General features: G+C 52.0%; 1 protein-coding gene across 1 annotated transcript in view; it reads right to left on the reverse strand.

Annotated features, from left to right (window-relative positions):
* Positions 1-24,816, reverse strand: part of DDR2 (discoidin domain receptor tyrosine kinase 2) — a 172,643-nt gene that overhangs the window by 46,442 nt on the left and 101,385 nt on the right. The window contains exons 4-12 of the mRNA XM_027818677.3: positions 22,240-22,471; positions 21,328-21,475; positions 15,870-15,975; positions 14,377-14,560; positions 13,422-13,665; positions 12,456-12,518; positions 3,151-3,281; positions 2,310-2,520; positions 586-809 (exon numbers count right to left, since the gene is read on the reverse strand). Of these exons, the coding sequence (XP_027674478.1) occupies positions 586-809; positions 2,310-2,520; positions 3,151-3,281; positions 12,456-12,518; positions 13,422-13,665; positions 14,377-14,560; positions 15,870-15,975; positions 21,328-21,475; positions 22,240-22,471 (1,543 nt within the window). The remainder of the gene's footprint in view (positions 1-585; positions 810-2,309; positions 2,521-3,150; positions 3,282-12,455; positions 12,519-13,421; positions 13,666-14,376; positions 14,561-15,869; positions 15,976-21,327; positions 21,476-22,239; positions 22,472-24,816) is intronic.

A 24,816-nucleotide genomic window follows, 5' to 3' on the forward strand; every position in this document is an offset into this window, starting at 1 on the left:
AGGTTAATGCAATGGGAGTCATTGACATACCAAGTTGGGGGGAGGGGAGGGATGTGAAGTCAGCGGGAAGGCAGCACACTGGAGAGCAAGCTACAGAGGTTATCATGACTCATGGTACAAACAATGAACTTTGGGGATATAATTAGAAGGCAAAGGCAACACCCCTTTATCCTGCACCTAGGAAATAATTGGGCAGCACATTTTACAGTCATGGGCATTTGTTCAGCACTTACTTACAGGGACAAATACCACCTTTTGAACAACAATACATCACTTCCTGCAGCATCAAGCTGGGCCCTGGAGATCCCCCATCCCAGGTACTGACCGAGGCTCATTCAGCTTAGCTTTCAAGAAACAACCCCACCACACCCCAAAGTGGTTCTGCTGCAGGCTACCTGCATACAGCAGGTGACTCACCAGAGATCCCTTTATCTCCTTCAGGACCAGGGTGTATTTTTCTCTGGTGGTGGAAGAACACTGTTGTCATTGGCTGTGTTCCAGCAGGACTCTGATCCATCCTAACAACTGCACAAAGGAGCAGACAGGACTTGGAGAGAATGTAAGAGCCCATGACAAGACACTCACCTCCCCAAACTGGCCTTCTCCAAGCTTCTCCTTGAAGGTTAGCAGTTTCCTAGGGAACTCTTCCACAGCCACATCCTTGCCAGAGAGCAGGTCCATAGTGATGGCAGGCACAGAGTAGGTGTTGCTGCCTGTAACCCCCTGCAGATTCACAATGTCAGCCTCCGCGTAATGGGGGACTCCCTCGGGGCCACTTGGCTGGGCGGGTTTGAGGACTCCACTGCAGCCTGGGAAGAAAAGAGCACAAGAGCACCTCAGATACTCAGCACTTTTCCCCTGGAGCCCAAGTCACATAGAGAATGCTCTGGGCCATCTGCTTTCCCAGATGCCAGGTGAGGACAGACCAGGCTTTAAGGGAGCTTAAAGGGGTCTGAGACCTGTACAGTCTTCTCAGCTCCCTGAAACTTCACTCCAAGTTTCCAGGTCTGGTTATGATTGGTTCCATGGGTGACAAGGGGAGAGAGGGGAAGCCAGTAGCATCCTCATCCAGAACTTGTGCCCCGTGTTCAGAAGGCGTCAGCAAACTCTTCAAATCCATGGCTGGGAGCAGTTCTAATTGTTCCTTCCCATGCAACTGACTTTGCATTTGTCAATATCAAATTTCAGTCTGACATCATGCTGCCCATTCCCCCAGTCTGGTTAAATCCCTGGGAAGTTCCTCCTCCAGTCCTGGCTAATCTGAAAAGGGGCAGTGTGGGCTAGCAGACAGGACACTGTGATGCAGGAAACATGTTCTATGCCTGGCTCTGCTGCTGGGTGATCTTGGGAGAGTCACTGCCCTACTCTGTGCCTCAGTTCCCCAAGTGTAAAATGAAGATAATGAATGATACTGAACTGCTTGGTAAAATGCTTTGAGGTCTCCAGATGGAAAGTCCTAGCCAAGAGCTATGTATTACTATTAAATAATTTTATCATTTGCACAATTTTGCCACTTCACTTTTCCAGATCTTTGATAAACAGGTAACTAACCAACACAGCACAAATATCAAATTCCATATTAAGTTGAAATACTTGCAGTCTGAACTGTCTTAGTCACAGACTTATTTCACTAAAAACAGACTGCACATGGCAAGGGCAAATTCAAATTTTGTAATGAAATAAAATACACAGCTCATCTTAACATGGCTCAGGGAGACTGGGCCTAGGACTGGGATAGGGGACTGGGACCTCGAGGCTGTTGGTTCAAATTTACCCCAGGTTGGTATTGGTCTAAAGTCACTCCCACTGGGATGGCTGTCGTGTGATGCGATTCCCATGTGATGTGAAATGGTTTCACTCCATTTCCCAGTGGATGCATGACTAGTCCTGGTTGAAATGTTTCTGTCTAAACTGTTGATGTAATCCAACCAAAAAGACCACCCTATAGAGGAGGCACACTCAACAACAACTCCCATGAGGCACTACAGCAGTATTTTCAAGCCAAAATGTTTTGGCTGAAATTTTTCAATTTTTGAGTTTGTACAGAAAAAAATACACATTTTCTGCAAGGGAACTTTTTTGTTTATACAACTATACACATGACCCTAAAAATGGCTCCACCACAAGTGTCAGTGTGAGCACGTGCTCCTTGCTAGCAGATCAAGGATGGAGTGAGACTGAATACCACTACTACCCCCGACTGAATGCCTCCGGAGCAGGCATAGCAGGGTATTGCAGGAGCACTCTGCTGCTCATTGTTTGCTCAAACAAGGCTGTGTTAGCCATAGAACTTGCTTGTTAATTCTCACCTGCCTCTTCGTCTCCTGGGGCAAACTCTGGCAGTTTGCGGATCAACCGCGAGGGCTCCTGGTAGTCTGGGCCCAGGGGGAAGATACGGTCATAGGTGGAGTTGGACTCCTGCTCACTGGACGAGGAGGAGTGGTTGTGGTTGAACATACTGGATTCGCTAGGCAAGGAGAGGCTGACGGTCATTTCATCATCCAGCATCCGACGAGACGCCTGAGAGATGGGGACGCAGAAGGAGAAAGTACAGGGACACAGCAAAGGACATTCCTCACTCTGGACAAACAGTGGACCAAAGCAGCAAGACAAATCATGTGGGCCAAAAGGTCCTGTTTGGCAGCCCTGCCTGGTTAACCTTCCTGTTAACCAGGCAGGGCTGCCGAATCCAGGGGCAGCTGGGGAACAGTCCCCTGAACCATGGGGCGGGGGGAAGGGGAGAGGAGGAGGGAGCTGCCAGGGGACCCCACGAGGAGGGAGGCGCCCAGGGCCCAGGCCCCAGCCCAAGCCTGAATGTCTACACAACAATTTTACAGCCATGAACCCCGTGTCCTGCAAGCCCAAGTCAGCTGATCTGGGCCAGCTGTGGCCATGTCATGGGTCTTTTATTCCAGTGCAGAAGCACCCTCAGTGGCTAGATGAAATCAGTCTGCACAAGCAGGTCCATGCGCTTGACTGTGAGCTTCAGGGGGGATGCATGTGGTGCACATCCCCAGCTAGGCCTCACCCTGAACAAACTCCATTACTGTCAGGGCTGTGCTGTCGTCACCAGAGGGGCTGATGTGCAGCCGCAAGACTGAACCTAGTACTGGCAGAGCCCTTACAAAGAAGCCTCCAGGATCTGCTCACCTTCTCCAGCATCTTTTGCCAGAACTGCCTCCACAGGATGATGACAATGATGGCCACCAGGATGAAGATGATTGCCACCAGGCAGCCAATCAGGATGCGTGTGTTGCTGTCATCCACCTTGAGGGTTGGATCTGTCAGCAGACAGGAGAGAGCAGAAATCGGTGATGTTGGGAGGCTGGGTTTAACTTGGGTTCTCATTGGAAACATAGATCTCAGTCACTGGCAAGTCTATTCGGCTGTTACTTCCGGGCTCACCATCCCTACAGGGGCAATGATGAGTTTACCTCTGTCCACAGCCAGAAGCAGTGCATAACTGCACCACTCCAAAGTACTCTGCACTTCACTGCGTCCTTGGTTCCCTGTTTGCCAGCCTATCCTTGCCAGGAGCAGACAACAGCAGCACAGCTCTGTTGGCCAGCATCCTGGGGGTTACCGCCAATGCTTTGTCCATTTTCCATCCCTCTGTGCAACAGGAGGCACAGCTGGGTGGAGCCTGCTCTCCGCCCTGTACATTGACTGGGGATGTGAGTGCAGGGATGCATAGGGCCAGAGAGAGTCCTGCCCTCTGGGAGGCACTTCTGTGCTGGCCCCTGCTGCACTAGTGCTGCTCATTCCTTCTGTGGCCATGGAGCCTGGGACACGCAGGATTGCGAGACTGTAACTAACAATTCAAGACTCCCCATCACCACATTCATGTGACTCTCTCACATGGTCAAAGCCCAGGGTACACACTGCTCTTCATTTTGCAGCCACAACCCTGGACTCTGTAACATCCTGACATAACAGACTAGAAAGTCTGTGAAAGCTTCATTTTAACGAAAAGGGAGGCAATTAATGAACTGACTATGGAAATAACTGCAATGACTGTGCCATTATCCCCTGTGCTATTCGTGTTGATATTACATTCGTTGCTTCAGACTGCTCCCACATCTTTATTGTTCAACGTGCCACTGCATTAACACCACATAACTGCAGCGCAGAGGGTGTCTGAAGAAGAGCTGGAAGCAGAATGGTTTGAAACCCAGAACTTCTGTTCTGCAGGAAAATTTGACATTCAAAAAAAAATTATAAACAGAAGTTGAAATGAGATTATATATAAAGAGTAGAAAAGTTGAAAATGTTTTGACTATTATGATGCCATGTCATAATAGGTCATTTGCAATATTGTTGTAGCAGCTGTGTTAGTCCCAGGAAATGAGAGAGACAAAGGGATGAGATAAGAGGAGGTTACTTACATGTAAATGGAGGTTCTTCGAGATGTGCGGTCCCTATCTGTATTCCAAATGTGGTTGTGCATGCGCGCCATGCACCAGAGCTGGAAGCTTTTCTTAGCAGTGTCCATTGACCCACATGTTCATCGTGCATCTCTTTGTGCTCACAGACGAGGGTCTAAGAGGCCATGCAGGTCGACGCCCCTCCAGTGACCCTATTAGCTCTGAGTAGTCCAGTCCACAGCAGAGGGGATGGAGGGGGGGTATTGGAATACAAATTGGGACCGCACATCCCAAAGAACCTCCAATTACAGGTAAGTAACCTCCTCTTCTTTGAGCGATGGTCCCTATATGTATTCCAACTGTGGAGGAGTAGTGATCAGTGTGGAGGTGGGTGCAAGGAAGAGAGGAAATGCAGCCTGTAGTACAGTACGGCCCACTGCGGTGTCCTCAGCCACCCTTTGAGTGATGGCACAGTGGGATGTGAACGTGTGTACAGAGCGCCATGTCACTACAAGAAATGTCTTGCCACAAGATGTCCACTAGGCAGGTTGATGTGGTTGCTTGTGTTCACACAGAGTGCGTTGTAACTCTATCAAGCAGGTGCATCCGTGAATGCTGCATGGAGACCCATTTGGAGATTTCTTAGAGGCAAGGGCTTGGCCCTTGGACTGGTCAGCGATGGCCACAAACAGTTTCATTGATGCTTGAAAGGCGGAAGTCCCTATTGAGATAGAATGCTACTGCACAGTGGATGTCGAGGGAGTGCAGGATCCTGTCCGCATGGGAGAGAGTGGCTTGGGACAGAAGACAAGGATGTGGACGGCCTGATTGAGGTGGAACTCCACCACCACCTTTGGGAGGAACTTAGGGTGAAGCCATAAGGACACTTTATCCTTCTGGAATACAGTGTAAGGGGGGCAGTTAGCCATCATGGCTGCCAGTTCACTGACTCATCTAGCTGAGGTAATGGCCACTAGAAACATCACCTTCATGGAGAGATGGGAGAGGGAGCACATTGCCATTTGTGAGGACGGACAAAACGAGACTGAGGTCCCATGTAGGTGTGGGCTGGAGTACTGGCAGGAAGGTATTGAGGAGACCCTTCATGAAATGGACAGTAGAGGGGTACATAACAGAGGTGCCATCCACAGAGGGAGAAAGACATTAAGTGCTGACAGGTGGACCCGTGTAGAGCTGAGGGCAAGGCTCATCATTTTGAGCCCAAGGAGGTAATCGAGAATGATAGGTATGGATATGGTACTCAGTGGTTGGTGATGGCAGTAAGTTCTATGGCCCCCTTGAGGAGCAGAGCATCCACTTGTTGTTGGAGGATGGGTTCCCAGGGGAAGTCTGGGCTGGGGAGCGATGAGGGGGAAAACAAGAGGAATTCTATGGGAGTATCCATGATGGATAATCTCCAGTACCTGACTGTCCATGGTGATTTTGCATCAGTTGTGGGAGAACAGAGCAAGACAGTCCCCAAAGATAATATTGGGCACTGTGGAAGGCATCGGGGGGAGGTTCGCAGTTCTTGACCTGCATGTCAAAACTGCTGTTTTGACTGCTGCTTGTATGGGGTCAAGGTGGTGGTTGTGGTGGAGGCGGGGAGTGTTGTGTGCGGTGCTGTCTATGTGGTGCCACCTGCTGGCACTGGTAATAGGGCAGGTAGGGGGAGGGTGGTCAGGGATGGAACGGTTGCTGCAGCTGCCTGCATCTTGGGACTGGGATGTAAATGCCAAGGGACCTGAGTGTGGCCCGAGAGTCCTTCAGGGAATGCAGGGAACCATCAATCTGGTCAGTGACTAGTTTGTGCTCCTCAAAGGGGAGGTCCTCAGTAGTGTTTTGGGCCTCCCTGAGGAATCCGGACAGTTGCGGCCAGTCGTCAGAGAGTGAGAGGACATGTTGGCCACATCCACAGTGGCCTAGAGGCCCTTTGTACACCAGTCACCCCTTGTCCACCAGGCCTGGAATTGCTGCTGTTGGTATGGTGGCAGCTTGTCCTTGAACTCTGCTAGCCTATTACAGCTGAAGTCCTATTTGGCTAGCAGAGCCTGATAATTGGCAATGCAGAACTCCAGTCCCACTGCGGAGTTGATTTTCCTGCTGCTTTGTCCGGGGGAGTAGGTTTTTGTAGGTGCTGTCGTGCCCACGCTGCTGCTGCACAAGAGAGTTGGGGAGGGGGGGAAGGGGGTAAAATCGTCCCGAGCAAGTCCTGGTATTGGTCATCAATCCGGGAGAATAAGTGCCTTGTGCAATGAGGAAGCAGCAGCAGTGTGGACCAGCAGTACTGGTTCTACATCTTCCTGCTCCTCATAAACCAACGGCGCCATCCTCAGTAGAGATCCCAGGGCACCCAGTATGGCCAAAACAAAGGGTCCCTGGGCATAAGTGGGTGTCATGGCTAACGGTACCAGGCCTCCGCAGGGGGATCATAAGCCAGGGGGTACGGCAGTCTGGGTCGTGATTCTGGGCTCGGATGGGGTATAAGCAAGAACGAGGGTTCTGACTCTGAGAGGCCCTCGGACTCCAAAGATGGTTCCAGCAACAGGGGGGACCATGGGTACCGGAGGCCTGTGATGCACCAATGGGGTGTGTGTGACGTTATTAATATGAACTGTGACCCAATAGATCGTTGTTGCAACCAAGGTCCTATAGTGGCACCAAATCGTGTACAAAGGAGGTCAAGTAAGGTGTCTATGACAAGTAAGGTGTCTATGATTTACTGGTTATGATGATGTTATCTGAATGCATGTATCATTTTGTATTTAAAGTACTGGCTCTACACTCTCTGTATTTCAAACTTGTGCTGTGCTTCTGGGTGACACCCCAGACAATTTGGCATCAGCACTGCCTAGCCTGCTTGATGGCCTATTAAGGCCCATCAGCTATACAACTGACCCATTGAGAGAAGGCAGAGACACCTTGGGACTCAGCCAGGGATGCAGGGACATGCCTATGGACAGAACTCTGAGGTTTTTCCTATAAAGTGCTGGGTAGCTTGTGTTTGGAACAAAGGAAGCACAAACCACAGGGCAAAAGGACTATAAAAGGCAGCTGCATCATCTCCATTTTGTCTTCAATCCTGCTTCTTACCTCTGGAGGAACTTTGCTACAAACTGAAGCTCTGAAGAAAGGACTGAATGACCCATCCCAGCTGTGGATGTACTCCAGAGACTTGATTTGAACCTGCAGTTTATTCCATCACTGCTACAAGCCTGAACGAAGAACTTTGCCATTACTGTATGTAATTGATTCCATTTAACCAGTTTTAACTCTCATCTATATTTCTTTCTTTTTATGAATAAACCTTTAGATTTGAGATTCTAAAGGATTGGCAACAGCGTGATTTGTGGGTAAGCTCTGACTGGTATATTGAGCTGGGTCAAAGGCTTGGACCTTTGGGATCAGGAGAACCTTTCCCCCCCCCTTCAGTTTACTGGGGTATTGGTTTTCATAACCAATCATCCCCCTAAGGAGTGGTGCTGGTGGTGATACTGGGAAAGAAAGAATTAGTAGGGGAAGCAAAAGTGGATGGGAACCTGGGAGGCAGTGACCATGAGATGGTCGAGTTCAGGATCCTGACACAAGGAAGAAAGGAGAGCAGCAGAATGCGGACCCTGGACTTCAGAAAAGCAGACTTTGACTCCCTCAAGGAACTGATGGGCAGGATCCCCTGGAAGAATAACATGAGGGGGAAAAGGAGTCCAGGAGAGCTGGCTGTATTTTAAAGAATCCTTGTTGAGGTTACAGGGACAAACCATCCCGATGTGTAGAAAGAATAGGAAATATGGCAGGCGACCAGCTTGGCTTAACAGTGAAATCCTTGCTGATCTTAAACACAAAAAAGACGCTTACAAGAAGTGGAAGATTGGACAAATGACCAGGGAAGAGTATAAAAATATTGCTTGGGCATGCAGGAGTGAAATCAGGAAGGCCAAATCACACCTGGAGTTGCAGCTAGCAAGAAATGTTAAGAGTAACAAGAAGGGTTTCTTCAGGTATGTTAGCAACAAGAAGAAAGTCAAGGAAAGTGTGGGCCCCTTACTGAATGAGGGAGGCAACCTAGAGACAGAGGATGTGGAAAAAGCTAATGGACTCAATGCTTTTTTTGCCTCTGTCTTCACGAACAAGGTCAGCTCCCAGACTACTGCACTGGGCAGCACAGCATGGGGAGGAGGTGACCAGCCCTCTGTGGAGAAAGAAGTGGTTCGGGACTATTTAGAAAAGCTGGACAAGCACAAGTCCATGAGGCCAGATGCGCTGCATCCAAGAGTGCTAAAGGAGTTGGCGGATGTGATTGCTGAGCCATTGGCCATTATCGTTGAAAACTCATGGTGATCGGGGGAGGTCCCGGACGACTGGAAAAAGGCTAATGCAGTGCCCATCTTTAAAAAAGGGAAGGACGAGGATCCTGGGAACTACAGGCCAGTCAGCCTCACCTCAGTCCCTAGAAAAATCATGGAGCAGGTCCTCAAGGAATCAATTCTGAAGCACTTAGAGGAGAGGAAAGTGATCAGGAACAGTCAGCATGGATTCACCAAGGGCAAGTCATGCCTGACTAATCTAATTGCCTTCTTTGACAAGATAACTGGCTCCGTGGATGAGGGGAAAGCAGTGGACATCTTATTCCTTGACTTCAGCAAAGCTTTTGACACAGTCTCCGACAGTATTCTTGCCAGCAAGTTAAAGTATAATGGGCTGGATGAATGCACTATAAGGTGGGTAGAAAGTTGGCCAGATTGTCGGGCTCAACGGGTAGTGATCAATGGCTCCATGTCTAGTTGGCAGCCAGTATCAAGTGGAGTGCCCCAAATGTCAGTCCTGGGGCCGGTTTTGTTCAATATCTTCATTAATAATCTGGAGGATGGTGTGGATTGCACCCTCAGCAAGTTTGCAGATGACACCTAACTGGGAGGAGAGGTAGATACGCTGGAGGGTAGGGACAGGATACAGAGGGCCCTAGACAAATTGGAGGATTGGGCCAAAAGAAATCTGATGAGGTTCAACAAGGACAAGTGCAGAGTCCTGCACTTAGGACAGAAGAATCCCATGCACCGCTACAGACTAGGGACCGAATGGCTCGACAGCAGTTCTGCGGAAAAGGAGTTACAGTGGATGAAAAGCTGGATATGAGTCAACAGTGTGCCCTTGTTGCCAAGAAGGCCAATGGCATATTGGGCTGTTTAAGTAGGGGCATTGCCAGCAAATCGAGGGACGTGATCGTTCCCCTCTATTTGAGGTTGGTGAGGCCTCATCTGGAGTACTGTGTCCAGTTTTGGGCCCCACACCACAAGAAAGATGTGGAAAAATTGGAAAGCATCCAGCGGAGAGCAACAAAAATGATTAGGAGACTGGAACACATGACTTATGAGGAGAGGCTGAGGGAATTGGGATTGTTTAGTCTGGGGAAGAGAAGAATGTGGGGGGATTGGATAGCTGCTTTCAACTACCTGAAAGGGGGTTCCAAAGAGGATGGATCTAGACTGTTTTCAATGGTAGCAGATGACAGAATGAGCAGTAATGGTCTCAAGTTGCAGTGGGGGAGGTTTAGGTTGGATATTAGGAAAAACTTTTTCACTAGGAGGTTGGTGAAGCACTGGAATGGGTTACCTAGGGAGGCGGTGGAATGTCCTTTCTTTGAAGTTTTTAAGATCAGGCTTGACAAAGCCCTGGCTGGGATGATTTAGTTGGGGATTGGTCCTGTGTTGAGCAGGGGGTTGGACTAGATGACCTCCTGAGGTCCCTTCCAACCCTGATATTCTATGAAACTGAGGGAATTGCTTATATGACTTCTGGTTAGCCAGTAGAGTAAAACCGGAGTCCTCTCTGTTTGGGTGGATTGGTGTGCAAAGGTCCCCCAGTCTTCGACTGTAACTGCCCTGTTCTAAGCAATTTGTCCTGAATGGATACTCTCAGTGTCCTGCCAGAGGCTGCATCGTTACAATGTGCTTCTCCAGTAGCAGCAACAAAGGCTCGTCCACCAGAGAGGGGAGTACGGTGGTGGTTGGAGGTCTGGAAAGGAGTGGAGAATGTGGGTGCGGGAGGAGCAGCTCCTTCATCAAGAGGAGCAGCTCCAAGCATCCAGGAGTGCATGACGCCCCTCTGGGCATGCCTGAGGACCCAGGCATTGTCCGCAGTGCCAGTCAATCTGAGGGGCTCCCAGACACTGAAGGGACGGGCGGTGCATGTGCCAGCGAGGGTATCACTGGATCTGGTTTGTGTTTTGCCTTGCCCTCAACGTGGGGCAGGTTGGGTGCTGGGCAGGTGGGATTCGCATGTGACCTCTCACTCTATCTGGCCTGGGGAGGAAAAGCTGCACTTATGAGTGGTCAGGGCTGGGGATCTGCTCTTATGCCCATGTCCATGCTTTTTACCCTCATGGCGGGGCTTTTCCGTCGCCTTTGGTACTGACAGATCCAGGGCCTGGGAGGTACTTGGAGGGGAGCTCACCGCCAGTGACAGTCTCTATACTGGTGGTTCCAGATATGAGTGTGCCCTTGGGCACATGACTGCATCCATTGAGAACTTCCTGAGGCAAAGCTCTCATGCCTTCTGCGTTCAGGGTGGAAAAGACTTACAAATCGAACAGCGGGCTGTGAGGTGGGCCTTCTTGCTGAGGCAGTACAGGCAACACTGGTGCTCATTGCTCACAGAAAATAAGCACGGGCAAGAGGCACAGTTCTCAAAGCCTGGAATCCAGGCCATAGTCCCAAGGGGAGGTTCTCCAAAGGTGGGGGGAGAATCTACACTAACAATTATCTATGAAGAACAACTATGAAACACTAAATACAGCTATGTACAACTATATACAGGAATGGAAAGTAGATCACTCTCTTAGCAAGCTAAGAGTGCACAGGAACAGGGGTTCCAACTCAGGCCATGCAGTGGTAAGAGGGAACTGGAGAGGCATCGACCCACATGGCCTATTATACCCTCTGTTGACCCCCTCATGCTCACAGCTAACACTACTAAGAAAACCTTCCAACTCCAGTGCATGGCGCACATGTGCACCCACATTTGGAATACATACAGCGACCATCACTTGAAGAATATCTTTTAATTGGACCAACTTAGATCTTACTTGGCCAAGACCAAATGGTAGGCTCTTCAGAAGTTGGTCCAACAGCAGATATTACCTCACCCACCTTTGCTCTCTCACAATGTGTGATATCATTAATATTATAAAATGGATATTGTTTTTGTAATTTGTTTGGTAACTGGTATTTCCTATGTTAATTAATATGATATAATACAATGCATTATAAAAATTTGAAATAAGTCTTTTTGAAATTAAAATGTTGAAAATTTTCTAAACTTTTTCTAAATGAAATTTCCTCAAACTTGAAAAGTTCTGATAGAAAAATGAGTCCATCGGAAAATTTCCAATCTGCTGTAGCTGGAGGTTTAAGCAATTTGTGATTGTGAAACAATCACATTAGCTGGATGGTTCTGATAAAATGATCAGCCATGAAAGACTAAACGATGTTGTGTTAAAACCCCATTGAAGTGACTAGGGCAGTTCACACCTCTCCAAGCTATTGTTTCAAGATGCCTGCAGACTCAGGAAGACATTGCTTGGTTTGGGCCTGGAAGGTTACCTTCACAACCATTAGGGATGGAAACATTTTTTTTCCCCACTGAATCTTAGACTTAGGAGGACTGGTCCACAGTACGAGGCTCGCTGCACTATACATTTTGCATCTGTGGACTTATGGACTACATGGAGCCCTGGCCATGGAAGGCATTTCGATCCCATGGCAATGGATGACATCATACACATCTAGACAGACACCAGGCACTCACAGGCCACGTAATCATGTGAGAGGTGTTTCTATGCCCATGTCATCATGAAGTAGCGCTTTGCCATATTGGAGTAATCTCTGGGTACTGCAGCAGCTGTTACTCTCAGACTGGAGGTGGTTTCTGGTGCCCTTATTCTAATAGGGTGGCATGTGTTTCAGGAATTCAGGGGGTCTATAGGAGGGCTGCTTTTCATCCAGTGGCCAATCCTTCCTCGCAGGAAGGAGCCACCTCTGCAGACCTGATGGGGACCAGGCTCTTGAGCACACAGAATGTCCACATACCACGTACCGTAAGTGGTGGGTGCTATGGGTGACTCAGGAGGGGCTCCAGAGTTGTTGTACATGGCTGCATCTAAGAAACAGAATTGAGGACAAGTCAGTGACGCTCACATGTCTGTGATAGCTGTTTGAGGGCAGAATGGATTTTTACCTGTGGCACTTAGTTCATGTCACAGAGCACCTGCTCGACTCTACCTGGCCCTGCAAAGGTTCCTAGCCCTCTCCAGCCCAGGTTACCACAACTCAGCCAAGTCTGAATTCTAAAGCCACCAAGCACAAACCCACCATTAGGGGATTCCCACTGCATGGTGCTGCTCTCCTCAAAACCCTGTTCCTCCACAGGATGAATGCTATAGCTACTGGTACCACAGTAGTCCCAGTACCCACTTTCCTTGGGTAAATAGGAAACTACTCTTCTCACTGCCTTGTAACACAGGAACAAGTGGATATCCCATGGAATTGAAAGGTGAGAAATTCCAAGCCAATAAAAGGAAATACACCCCCCCACACACCACATGATTAGATTGTGGAACTCACTGCCACAGGAAATCGTTGGGGCAAAAAAAATTTAACAAGATTCAGAAAGAGAGACTGGATATTTATATGGCTATCAAAAATATGCAGAATTACCATAATTAATTATAAACATTTGGGAAGGGACACTGAACCTCCTGCTTCTGGGCTTAAGCCTGTCTGTTAGTGACCAGGATGAGCCCTAATGTGGGTGCACATTATCCCCCATCAGCTACTACAGGGTTCTCATACCTTCCCCTTCAGCAGCTTTTCTGGCTACTGTCAGGTACAGGAGACTAGATTAGAAGCACCTGAGGTGTGATCCAGTCTGGCAGTTCCTACATTTCTATGGTCCAGAACAAATGGCACATCGCTTGGTACTCCCTGGACCTAAGCCTCCCTTGCTCCCTGACATGGATGCTGTGGCTTCCAGGTCCCCCATCCTCCCGCCTTTTGCCAGTACCTGACTGGAATGTAATCTCACTGAACATCATCCAGGTGTCAGCAAAGTAATACTGGCACTTGATGGCGCTGGCCATGCGATGAAGCAAGGGCACAGTGACGAACCGCGCACTGGGGTTGACGTCATCCAGCACCAGCACTGAGGAGATGGTGTTGGGCTCCCATTCATTGGCATCGGAGCGGAAATAGCACTGAACCTCCTTGAAGATCTTCACCCCCTTGGCAAACATGTTGTTGCAGTGCACCTGCATGGCAGCAACAGAGTCCCAGGTGAGCTCGACACCAGCACAGACTGGCAACACCCACTGCCCAGGGCAACTCCATAGGATTCAGAGACCCTGGGATAGCCATGCAGGGAACCCTGTGCTCATTGCGGCCTGCCCTTGGTGGCATCCTCACCTAGAGACCTATCTTGTCAAGGGGGCCCAGGAGGAGGGGGTGGGGGACATTTCCTTAGCATTTCATCATAGGAAACTTGTCACTGTCTGAGGTCACAAATGGAGTGAGTCTTTGGTCTCATTCCAGTCACTGGCTGACAGGTCATAGAAATATAGTGATTACAGACAGAAGTGGCCCTTTAGTCACCCACAGGCAGGGATTGTAAGTGGGGCAGCAGAGCAGGGCTGAGCAGAGCAGGAGCTGGTGGCTAGGGCTGAGGAGGCATGGTGCAGCTGAGAGGGCAGTGTAGCATGCATAGAAGCTACAGCCAACATGTCTAGCTTTGCCTCACTCATGTTCACTATCCCTGACACAGCCCCCCCCCGCCCAAAATGTAGGACAGACTGTGTCCTAGACCCTAAGGCCTTGCATTGGCATTTTGTAAGGCACATGACAAAGTCAGAGCCCTAGTGCCTTTCTAGAACGTGCCTTCTACAGCCGGGCCCACGTTTGGAGAGACAAGGCCACAAAAAGCCCTCACTGATGTTACCAAGAAAGGTGCCCCTGGAGCCACATACCTTCATGGTGGTGAAGTTTCTGATCCGATCAAATTCGAACATGATTTCAATGTAGCCCCCAGCAGCGCTTTCATTGCGCCACCCTACGTAGTCATAGCCGGGCCACATGTGGTACTCATGGGTCTGTGTGAAGTCATCCAGGCCAGAAACACCGTCCGTTAGCTGGCCCAGTCCCTCAGTCATGCTGGAAAGATACAAGGGGGCGTGAATCTTTTTTGGAGTCCACCCAAAAATCTTCCCGCTCTCTGCCTCCCACCTGTCCCCCCATCCCACTAGCAACTGGGGAGTGTATAATGGATGGGCATTGTTCATAAATGCTTTAAAAAACTGGAGGCCTTTTTTCATTATAGCTTCTTAAAATCATTAAACTAACTCTTTCCTCACTGAGTCCCCTGAGAGCCATTGCAGCCTGTTTTAACACAGCACTGGGCAACCTTCAGTGGTTTAGTAGAGTACTTGGCCTCACGTGCTCGTTTGTGTGCCATTAAAGAACCTGGATGGACAGAGGGAGGCAAGAAGGGTGGGACAGACAGACGAAAATGTTCAAACCTGGATGTCTAAAGTTAGGCCCCTAAATAAAGAGGACCTGATTTTGCAAGGTGCTCAGCACTTGCTGCTCCCATTAGGTCCACAGATCCCACTGTTAGTGGATTTGGGGTGGTTCTGTTATTGTAGGGTTGCTGCTAAGCACTGGACTGTGCATCCTGTATGCAGGAGTGGGTTCTCATTAGCATGGATGTTGATGGCACTGGTGTCTTAGCTTTAGAGAAGGGAGCACCGATGTATTGGTTGGGGCCGCAAAGAGTCCATTTCAAGAATTACACTGACTTTGTGACCTGATGAGGGCTAGGAGGTGACAAGCAGCCTTTGGTATGTGGAGTAAACTCCCAGGAGGAGTCACAGGAGCTGCTTGACTTTAAGGGACCCCATACTGTGGGAAACAACTATTAACTCCACATCAGAGAGATCTCAATGGGCTGCCTCAGTCACACAGCCCACAACACCCCTTCCAGGGGCTTTCCACAGCCTCCCAGCATGTCCGATGACCTGGGCTGAACTCAATCTCCAGAGCAATGGCTATTTTCTCAGAAAGAGGCAGCAACTTGCGCCTTTGTTGGCCAAGTGGCTCCTTCCTTCTGTGCTTATGGCAAGGAAAACACGGTCTTGTTTAAATGGGCAAATGAGCATATCCCCAGTTCTCCTGTCTGCAGGGGCACAATCCCTGCTGGAGTGGGGTTGCTATTAGTTAGTTCGCTGAGTACTGATGATGTGCTCAGGGATGTACAGAACTGGAGGAGCTGACAAGTCAAGCAGCTTAAACAGGTGACCGTAAACTGTTTAGTAGAAACCTGGTTTAATCACAGGAGAACACTGGGGGAATCATTTTTGTGGAGCCCTTGGTAGAACATTGGCAGCTTGTCATTACCAAGCCCTGACCTGCTCGAAAAACCCCTCCCCCACCTTCTTAGGCAAGGAGCTCTCTGGGGACATACCTGTAGCCAAAAGCGCCATCATACACGGAATCGTTGAGGTAAATGACTGTGCCGCTGGGAAGGACGAACTGTTGTCCAGCAGGTGCGTTGTAGGAAACCAGCCCATCTGCCAGAGCAATCAGCGTGCAATTAGTGTGGGCCCAAACAAGCATCCCCCCCAGAGAGGTTTGCAGGAGCTCTCCCGGATAAACAAAAAGGAGAGCACAATGCAACATCCACCTGGGCCAAGAGGCTCTAGATTGCAGCACAGACCAGGGATGAGCTCAGAAACAGACTGGGCTCCGCATATGAGTGTCACACAAAAATAGAGGGGGAGAATGGCTGGATGGAGAACTGGCCAGGCTGACAAATAGGGCAGTGAAAATATCATGCCAGCAGAGATATGGGTATAGGCTAAGAAGATGCAACCCGCCTTTGCCAGTCACGTCCCCTCACACACAACCATTGCTGCCATGTCCTCTCACAAACTCCCATTGCTAGCCACGGACCTTGCCACGTTCCCACTTCCAGGCATGGCCTGTCACCTTCCTCCACCCTGCTGTCAGCCATATCCTCTATCAAACCTCCATTGCTGCCACCTCCTCACTGCCACCAATAGCCCCTCGCAAACCCCCACTGTGGGCCATGGCCCCTCACAAACACCCATCACTCTCATGGCCTCTCACAACCCCACATTGCCAGCTGACCCCATGCCAAACCCCACCACCAACCACAACCCCTAGCAACCCCCCACTGAAAGCCATGGACCCTCACAAACCCGGGCACTGACACCATGTGGCCTTACAAACTCCCACTGGCAGCCAAGGCCCCGCAAACACCTCCATTGCTGTTAAGGAGCCCTCACAAAGCCCCATTGCCAGCCCTGTCCCCTCACACACCTCCAGGGCCAGCCCTGGCCCCTTGCAAACCCGAGTTGCCAGTGACAGCCCTGTGTACACTCATATTGCCAGACATGGCCCCGCGCAAACACCCCGTGCCAGCCACAGCTCCGCACACACACCCACTGTCCCTCGGACACACCCATTACTGCCATGTTCCCAAGCCAACCAGCATTGCCAGACACAACCTTTTCCGCACCCCCACTGCTGCCACATCCCCTCATATACCCCCATTGGTACCACATCCCCTTGCGCACCCCCATGGGCAGCCGGCCCCTTGCCAACCCCCACTACCACCCATATTCCCTATCAAACCTCTATTGTTGTCATGGCTCCATTGCTGCCATGCACACCTATATTGCCAGACACGGCCTCTCGCAAACACCCCATGCCAGCCACAGCTCCGCACACAGACCCATTGCCAGCAACAGGTGCATCTGAAGGTCCATTACTGCCACGTCCTCTCGCCCCCCTCATTGCCAGGCACGGCCCCTCGCAACCCTACATTGCCAGGCACGGCCTTTTCCACACTCCCATTGCTGACACAGCCCCTTGCAACGCCCCCACTGCTAGCCATGGCCCCTCGCAAAGCCCCATGAACTGCCACATACCCTCACAAACCCCCACTGCCAGCCATGGTCCCTCATAAACCCCCATTATGGTCATGGTCTCTCCGCAACCTCCATTCCTAGACATGGCCCTTCGCATGCCCCCATTGCTGCCACATCCCCTAGCAAACCCCCATTTCCAGTCTTGTTGCCAGCCATGTTCCCCTGCAAACCCCCAGTGCAAGCCACAGACCCATTACTGCCATGACTCCTCACAAATCCCCATTGGCAGCCATACCCTTCACAAAGCCTCATTATATTATGGCCCCCTCACACAGCCCCACAGCCAGCCATACCCCTCACAACCCCCCCCCCCCACCACACACACACACACATCACTTTCACGGCCTCTCACAAACCCCCATTCCCAGTCAAGCCCCTGAAAAGCTCCCATTGCCAGCCAGCCCCTCACCAAACCCCACTACTAGCCACATCCCCTATCAAACGGACATTGCCACCAACAGCCTCTGGCAAACCCCCATGGCTACCAACAGCCCCTCGCAAACCCCCATTGCCGTCTTATTCCCTCACACAAACACATTAGCCACCATGGCCCCTCGCGAACCCCCACTGCCACCAACAGCCCTTTGAGGACCCTCACTGCCAGGCACTTGGCTGAGTGCACGTGCTGGCACTGTCTCTGATTGCAGTAGGTCTTCAGTGACTCAGCCCGCCCGCCGGGCACACAGTCTGTACACAGGATAGGACCCTGTTGGACTGCTTGTTTCAATACCCCACTTTGGAACATCTCTTGCTGCAGCCCTTCCCGGGCTCAGTTCCTTGAAAGACTGTGGGACTGTTTAACAGTCCCAACCCTGCAAAGGGGCTGTACCCCCACCCCTGGGCTTTCACCCTGCCTGGGATTTTCTGGCCCCAGCTTTCCAACTAAACTGTTCAGATCCCCTGCCAGGGGCGTATCCTAGTTCCATACTCAGGCCACTTCCCCAGTGGCGGGGACCTGGGCCTGCCCACTACTCCAGGTCCTGACCTAGGGAACCTACGAATAGCAGCCACATGCCACTGCATCCCCTTTAAGTCTGCTACCATTTTTACTGCTCCCTGGGACATTTTCCCACAGCTCCTTCACGAATATCACAGGGCATTCAGCTACCCAGCTGTCAGCCAGGAGCTCCTGCTCGCTCCCCAAGTCCCTGCCATCAAATGCTCTGTCTTGAGAGCCTGCCGCTCCTTCAGCCAGCCAGGAACAACCTCCTTGCTCCTCCAGCTCCAGGCAGCAACTAACTCCTGTTCTGTACAGCAGCCCCTTTTGTATGGGCCTGCTGGGCCCTGATTGGACTGACTCCCGTGCAGCCTCTCTAGGCTACTTGGAGGACTCACCTTCACTGCTCCTTTTCCATCAGGGAACCTCTGGGCCTGGAACACCCCATCATTCCTCCATTGCTTGCCTCAGCCCCTTGCAAACCCTCACTGCTTGCCACGGTTCCTCACATAGCCCCATTGCCAGAAACAGCCCCTTGCATGCCCCCACGGCCAGAAACAACCGCTCGCAAACCCCATTGTCAGCCACATCCCTGACAACCCCCAATTTCCAGCCACATACCCTCACAAACTCCCATTACTGTTATGGCCTCTCACAAACCCCCATTGTAGCCAAGGGCCCTGTCAAACCCTCATTGCCAGCCACAGCCTCTTGCAAAACCCCCACTGCCAGCCAAAGGCCCTCGTAAACCCCCACTGCCAGCCACGGCCTCTCACAAACTCCCATTATGGCCATGGCCTCTCACAAACCTCCATTCCTAGACATGGCCCTACGCATGCCCCCATTGCTGCCACATCCCCTAGCAAATGCCCATTTCCAGTCATAAGCCCCCACACCATTGCTGCCCCATTCCCTCGCAAACCCCTCTTGCTACATCCACATTGCAAGCCATGGCCCCTCACACAGACCCATTAGTGCCATGTCTCTTTGCAAATCCTCAATGCTGCCACGGATCCTCACCAATCCCGTTACCCACCAGAGCCCCCTCACACCCCCACTGTGAGCCACACACCTCCATTACTGCCACAGCCACTCACAAATCCACACCACTGGACACATCCCCTTGCACACACTCATTGCTGCTGTTGGGGACACTGGGGCATGGCCACTAGGTAACTCGAGGGGATGGAAGACCACGAGTGTCGATGAAGCCCCCTCGCACTAGGCCCAGGTGTCCTTGGCCCCCCCTCCCGCCTGGAGGCACTCGCAGCAGCTCTGCGTACTAGGCCCAAGTGTCCTTGGCCCCCCCGCCTGGAGGCACACACAGCAGTTATGCTGAGGATCTGCAACAATATGTTGCAGAGTCAGATTGCCTGAAACTAAGCAAGGCCAAACAAGGCAGATATGGAAGAACAATGCTGAATAAAGCAGCTTTATGTATAGTTTAACAAATGATACAGAGAATCAGGGAACTAGCTGGGAACTGGATTGGCTGGCTATATGGATACTTGGGGCAGCTTGCTATTGGATAAGTATGCTGGGAAAAAGGATGTATAAAAACCTGTGTAACTTCCTGCTCTGGGTGCAGGATTTGAGATTTTATTCTCCCTGTACCTTTTTGCAGCTGCAAATAAACTTTTCTGCTTCTCCACCCCGTTGTGATTATTGGGTGTAGCACACCGGGTAATGAACCAACTCAAGCTGTTGTTCAGCCTCTCGGCACTGGGTGCCGGCAACACTGCCACGGCCGTTTGCACAACCCCATTGCTGCCACTTTTCCTCACAAACCCCAGTAGCCAGCCACGGCTCCTTGCACACACCCATTGCCAACCATGGCCCCTCACACAGCCCTGGAGCCTCAAAAACCTCCATTGCCAGCCATGGCTTCTCGCAAACCCCCATTACTGAAACGGCCCCTAGCAACCCCCCATTGCCAGCCATGAACCATTGCACACCAAAGGTGCCAGACATGGCCCCTTGCAAACCTCCATTATTGCCATGTCCTCTTACAACCCCCCATTGCCAGGCACAGCTGCTTGCAACCCCCCATTGCTGACACAGCCCCTAGCAAACCCCCATTTCCAGTCTTGAGCCCTCACAAGCCCCCATTGCTGCCAAAGCCCTTCACACAATCATGTTGCCAGCCTGTGCCAGGGTGTATAAACCCCACACTGGAGAACAAGAGGTAAAGGAGCTGGCAGAAGCTGGATTGGGGGCTTAAAGGGGGAAGCAGAGCAGCTGAGTAGGGGGCAGGCAGTGGACAAGAGAAGACCTGTGGTACAAGCTCCTGGGAAGGCACCTCCCAGGAAAGCTTGCAGCCTGAGGCTTGGATACTGACCTGCTCAAGCCTGCAAGGGAGGGACTGGGGACTTCTGAAGGTCACAGACTTTAATTTTGTGTTTGGTTCTTTATTTTACCCTGTGGGGAGAGGGGACACTGGTAGGCAGGGAGGCAGCTGCATAGTGCCCCAAGGTGCCGATCTCAGCTGCCTACCATTGGGCCCTGGATCCCCTACCAGCCCCTAAAGAGGGGACAATGACAGAAGCCTGTCCCTTGGTGGGGAATCTAGTTGGGAGACCCTGAAGGTGCAAGGGTCCAGACCCCAAAACCCCAACACATGGGGGAAGCCCCGAAGCTCTTGCTGACTTCTGAAGATTTCCACATCATTGGATTCAAACATGTGACCTAGCCGGAGGGCTGAGTCGCTAACAGAACAGATCCCCAAACAGAGGATTTACTGTGAGAAAGGGAAACCCCTGGGAGGAAGACAACCTACCACACCCTAGCCTGACCAGAAGGCAGCACTTCTGGTGAGTGTTCCCCTTCCAAGCCCCATTGCCAGCCATAGCCCCTTGCAAGCCCCCACTGCCTAGAGATCCATGCAGACAGATGCATTTCCATGTCAGACCCCCAAACACAACACAGGGTCCCGCTGCCACAGCAAGAGCCCTTGTACTTGCAGTTCATCTGGTCCCCTGATCCATGGCACTGGAAATGGGTGTGACTGGTGCCCTTGCAGAGCCCCTGCTCACCTAGCCACGTGCAGCCGTAGAGCTCCACTCGCAAGCATACATTCATGGAGTGGTCGGTGATGGGAATAAAGCGTATGAAGCGAGCTATGATGGGAGGCTCCAGGTCCTTGAGGACAATATCATAAGGGTTGGTGTTTCCATCCAGCACCTAAGGACGACAGATACTAGGAGCAAAGAGCGCTGATGCTGTGCAGCTGAGAGAGACAGAGGGCAGCTCACACATCCCACAGGCCTCCAAGTGTGGCTCACGGCTGCTGCACCTCACCATACCCTGTTACCACCACCCAGCACTTCTCTGCCACCGGGGGCAGGGAGCTCACTGCTTTTGCATCAGTCTCAGCATCTGTGTGGTGGGCACAATCCCTCCAGTGCATGGGGCTTTGTCATTGTTACGGGTCCAGGGCATGGCAGTAGATATGCTTGTATTCCCTGCAGTGAACTTCCATCCAGCACTACAGCTGTGACAGCCTGGATGGTGCTAATGTGCATCTCCTGTCTACATTGCACTGGGAGAGGTGGATTGGCACGAATGGGCATGGCAGGTACCATCAGCATCTTCACTGGCGTTTTCCAATACTCCAGTGACCAAGCCCCAACTGCCCCAGAAATGATTGCTGACACCCTTCATTGCCAGTACCCTAGCCTGGCAAAGGCATTCTCTGTCCTAGGAGATGGTGTTCTGCTTGTTGGCCAGGCACTGCTCCAGACCTGAATGCCTGTAACTCGAGGTGGCAGCTATAGAGATACCTGGCCCACCTGGTACTGGATTTGCAGTATATGCCAGAGCAGCAACACTTGGTTAGGGTGCCAGTCTGAGCATGGTGGCACATCCCACATACAAGGCCCCCCTTCCCATCTCTAGGGCAGTGGGATCCTAGCAGGGAAGATTTATTAATTTCCCCACCTCCTTACCTGCTTCCCATGCCGGTTCCTCCAGGAAATCCACCGGGTGCCATCCCGGCTGTAATTGATCTTGTACATTGGTGCAAACTCATTGCCATGGCCGCCAGCGTGTCGCCCCTGGGTCCCCACCAGGGTGATAAAGTGCAGGGCGTGCAGATCAATCTGAAGGAACTCCTTGAGGTCATCCGGCTCAACTGGGATCTCTGGACACCAAGCCCCATCACCCTCTTCTGAATCAAGCCTGGGGCAGTGCAGGGTGGGGTAGGAGTGCAGAGGAAGAGAGAGAGTCACTTCCAAAAAGACTTCCTGTGAGAGCCTATTATGGCACCCTGCTCCCCAAGCGTCAGTCCCCACCCTGCCTTTCCCACAGCCCACCCCACTTGCTCCTGGGCTGGCCTAGCACTGACCAGGAATCTTCTAACCAGCAGTAACAAAGTAGGAAAGTCTCAGCTCCTCAGCCTCCAACCCTTAACTCACCTGCAGCGCAAGGAGGACCTGTCCTTCCCCTCACAAGGAGCTGGGATATGGGGGTGGATTCACAGATTTGGGGCCCTGCAGTAGGGAGGGCTCACCAGCCAAGCTTAGGCCTGAAGCCCTGAGGTCTCAATTCTCTCATTATAAAATGCTGGAGGAGCGTTCCCCGACCCCCTTTGAATTCTGAGCTTTGGCCTTGGGCCCCCCATAGGGACACCAGTCCCATGGCCAGTGTGGAGCTGGGCAAGGAGCAGCATAATCAGAATTTCTCCCTCCCACGGGCCATCTCATGTTCCCCTAGCAGCTCACACTGGATATGGAGTGCTGGTGCTGGGTGCCGTTTCTGAGCATGACCCATACCCACCCATCATGGCCACCCGGCTCTCCTTGCCTGCTGTCTTGTGGGGGTGTTTCCTTGCCTCCCCACTCACAAATTGTGTGCTCCCCTGCTCTGATCCTGGCTCCAGCAGGGGGCAGGGTCTGTATCTGACCCATCAGGAATCCCACCAGAACCAGGCCTGAGGGCCAGTGTGGGCCCTGGGGCTCTGTGGGCCCAGGGGAGGGGAATACAGCACCACTGCCCCCAGATCCTGCTCACCAGGGGGCCCAACTGCAGTCCCTGCTCTCACCAGTCCTCACTTGTGGGCACCTGTTGGGCACTCGCTTCCCAAAGTGAGGGAGGGCAGAAAGCACATGGGACTGCACTGGGCCAGGCAGACGGCACCAGGATAATATATAGCAGGAGCTGGAGGGTATCACCATGGGCATGTTCCCTGGAGAGTGTTCCTCACTGCCTCTGACGTGGGGCTGGCCCTTCAACAGCAGCATGGCATGTATGCAAAACTGGCCCCTGCCTCAAGCCCGACAGGAGCCCTCACAGCTGGGTCAGGGACCAGGCACTAGAGGCAGAAACACAACGTGCAGGGCCTGCCACGTGAGAAGCTGTTGGGTAACCAAGGTAGCAGAGCCCCAGATGGAGAAGTGAGATGGGAGGGGTCAGGAGGAAACGTCTCCCTCCAATCACCAGAGATGATGCATGACTTTCCCTCAGCACCAGGTGAGGAAGAGCTGTCAGTACCACAGGAAGGAACAGTGGAAGAGCACCATGCTGTAGACTGTATCCTGCTACCAACTCCCCAGTGCAGAGCGACAGGCTGCCACAAGGTCAAACCCCAGCCCTGGGGCAGCCTCTGTTGGGCACATGCTGGGTGTAGCCTCTCTCTTGCAGCTGCCCTCTCACACTCAGGCAACTTCCGAGGAGCGGGCTGGGCCAGCAGAGAAAGTGAGGCCAACAGGGCTGTTCTGGGTGGGTTTATCTCGCCCTGCCTGCAGGAGTTAAGATGACCATGGGTGGGAGGAGAGGAGACCCGGCGTGAGCGCCACCCGTCAGGAACTCCTCGCTGGCTCAGGGTCACTGCTCCAGCTGAGGGAACGTTCATGACAGTGTTCCTAGCACAAGGGACCCTCCCCAGCATGCGTTCACAAAGGAACACACGCATTCTTGCAGCATCCTTTACTGAGCCCAGAGTGAGGGAGGGAACTCCCAGAGGGCGCTGTGATGGCTAATGCTGGCTTCAGGGAAGCCCCTTGACATGCAGCTGAGCTCCAGGGCCACACGCCCTTCCTGAGTCTGCAGGCATCACACAGCCCATTGGGTCTAGTCTCCTGGGGAAAGGTCTGGGTTAGAAAGCTCATGGCTGCATGTCTTTCACTACAAAACTCTTCCACAAATCTGCTCTGTCTTCTGACACACAGCATGTCCCTTTCACCCCAAGAATCCCTGGGTCTGAGCCCAGGTCCCCAGCCCCATTGTCCAGTTGGCACCTTCCTCATGCTCCCATCTCCGCTCTGCTCCCCTCTGCGGCTGGCTGGACTCTTCCTCACTCTGGGACCTGGCAGGAGACTGCTAGGGGCAGAGGGCTGCAGCTTCCCTCTTGCTGATGAACATGCCCTCAGCCTGCATTTGCAGAGGCCTCAGCCAGTGACCAAGCTGTCAGCCACCATGGCACCTGGCAACTGCTGCAGGGGCTGGCCCCATGCAGCCTAGCCATGGCCCCACAAAGTTGCCCCCAGGAACACATTCCAGGAACCCTATCTTGGGCCAGCCCCAGT

The sequence above is a fragment of the Chelonia mydas genome, chromosome 8, assembly GCF_015237465.2.
Source record: "Chelonia mydas isolate rCheMyd1 chromosome 8, rCheMyd1.pri.v2, whole genome shotgun sequence".
Taxonomy (NCBI): Eukaryota; Metazoa; Chordata; order Testudines; family Cheloniidae; genus Chelonia; species Chelonia mydas.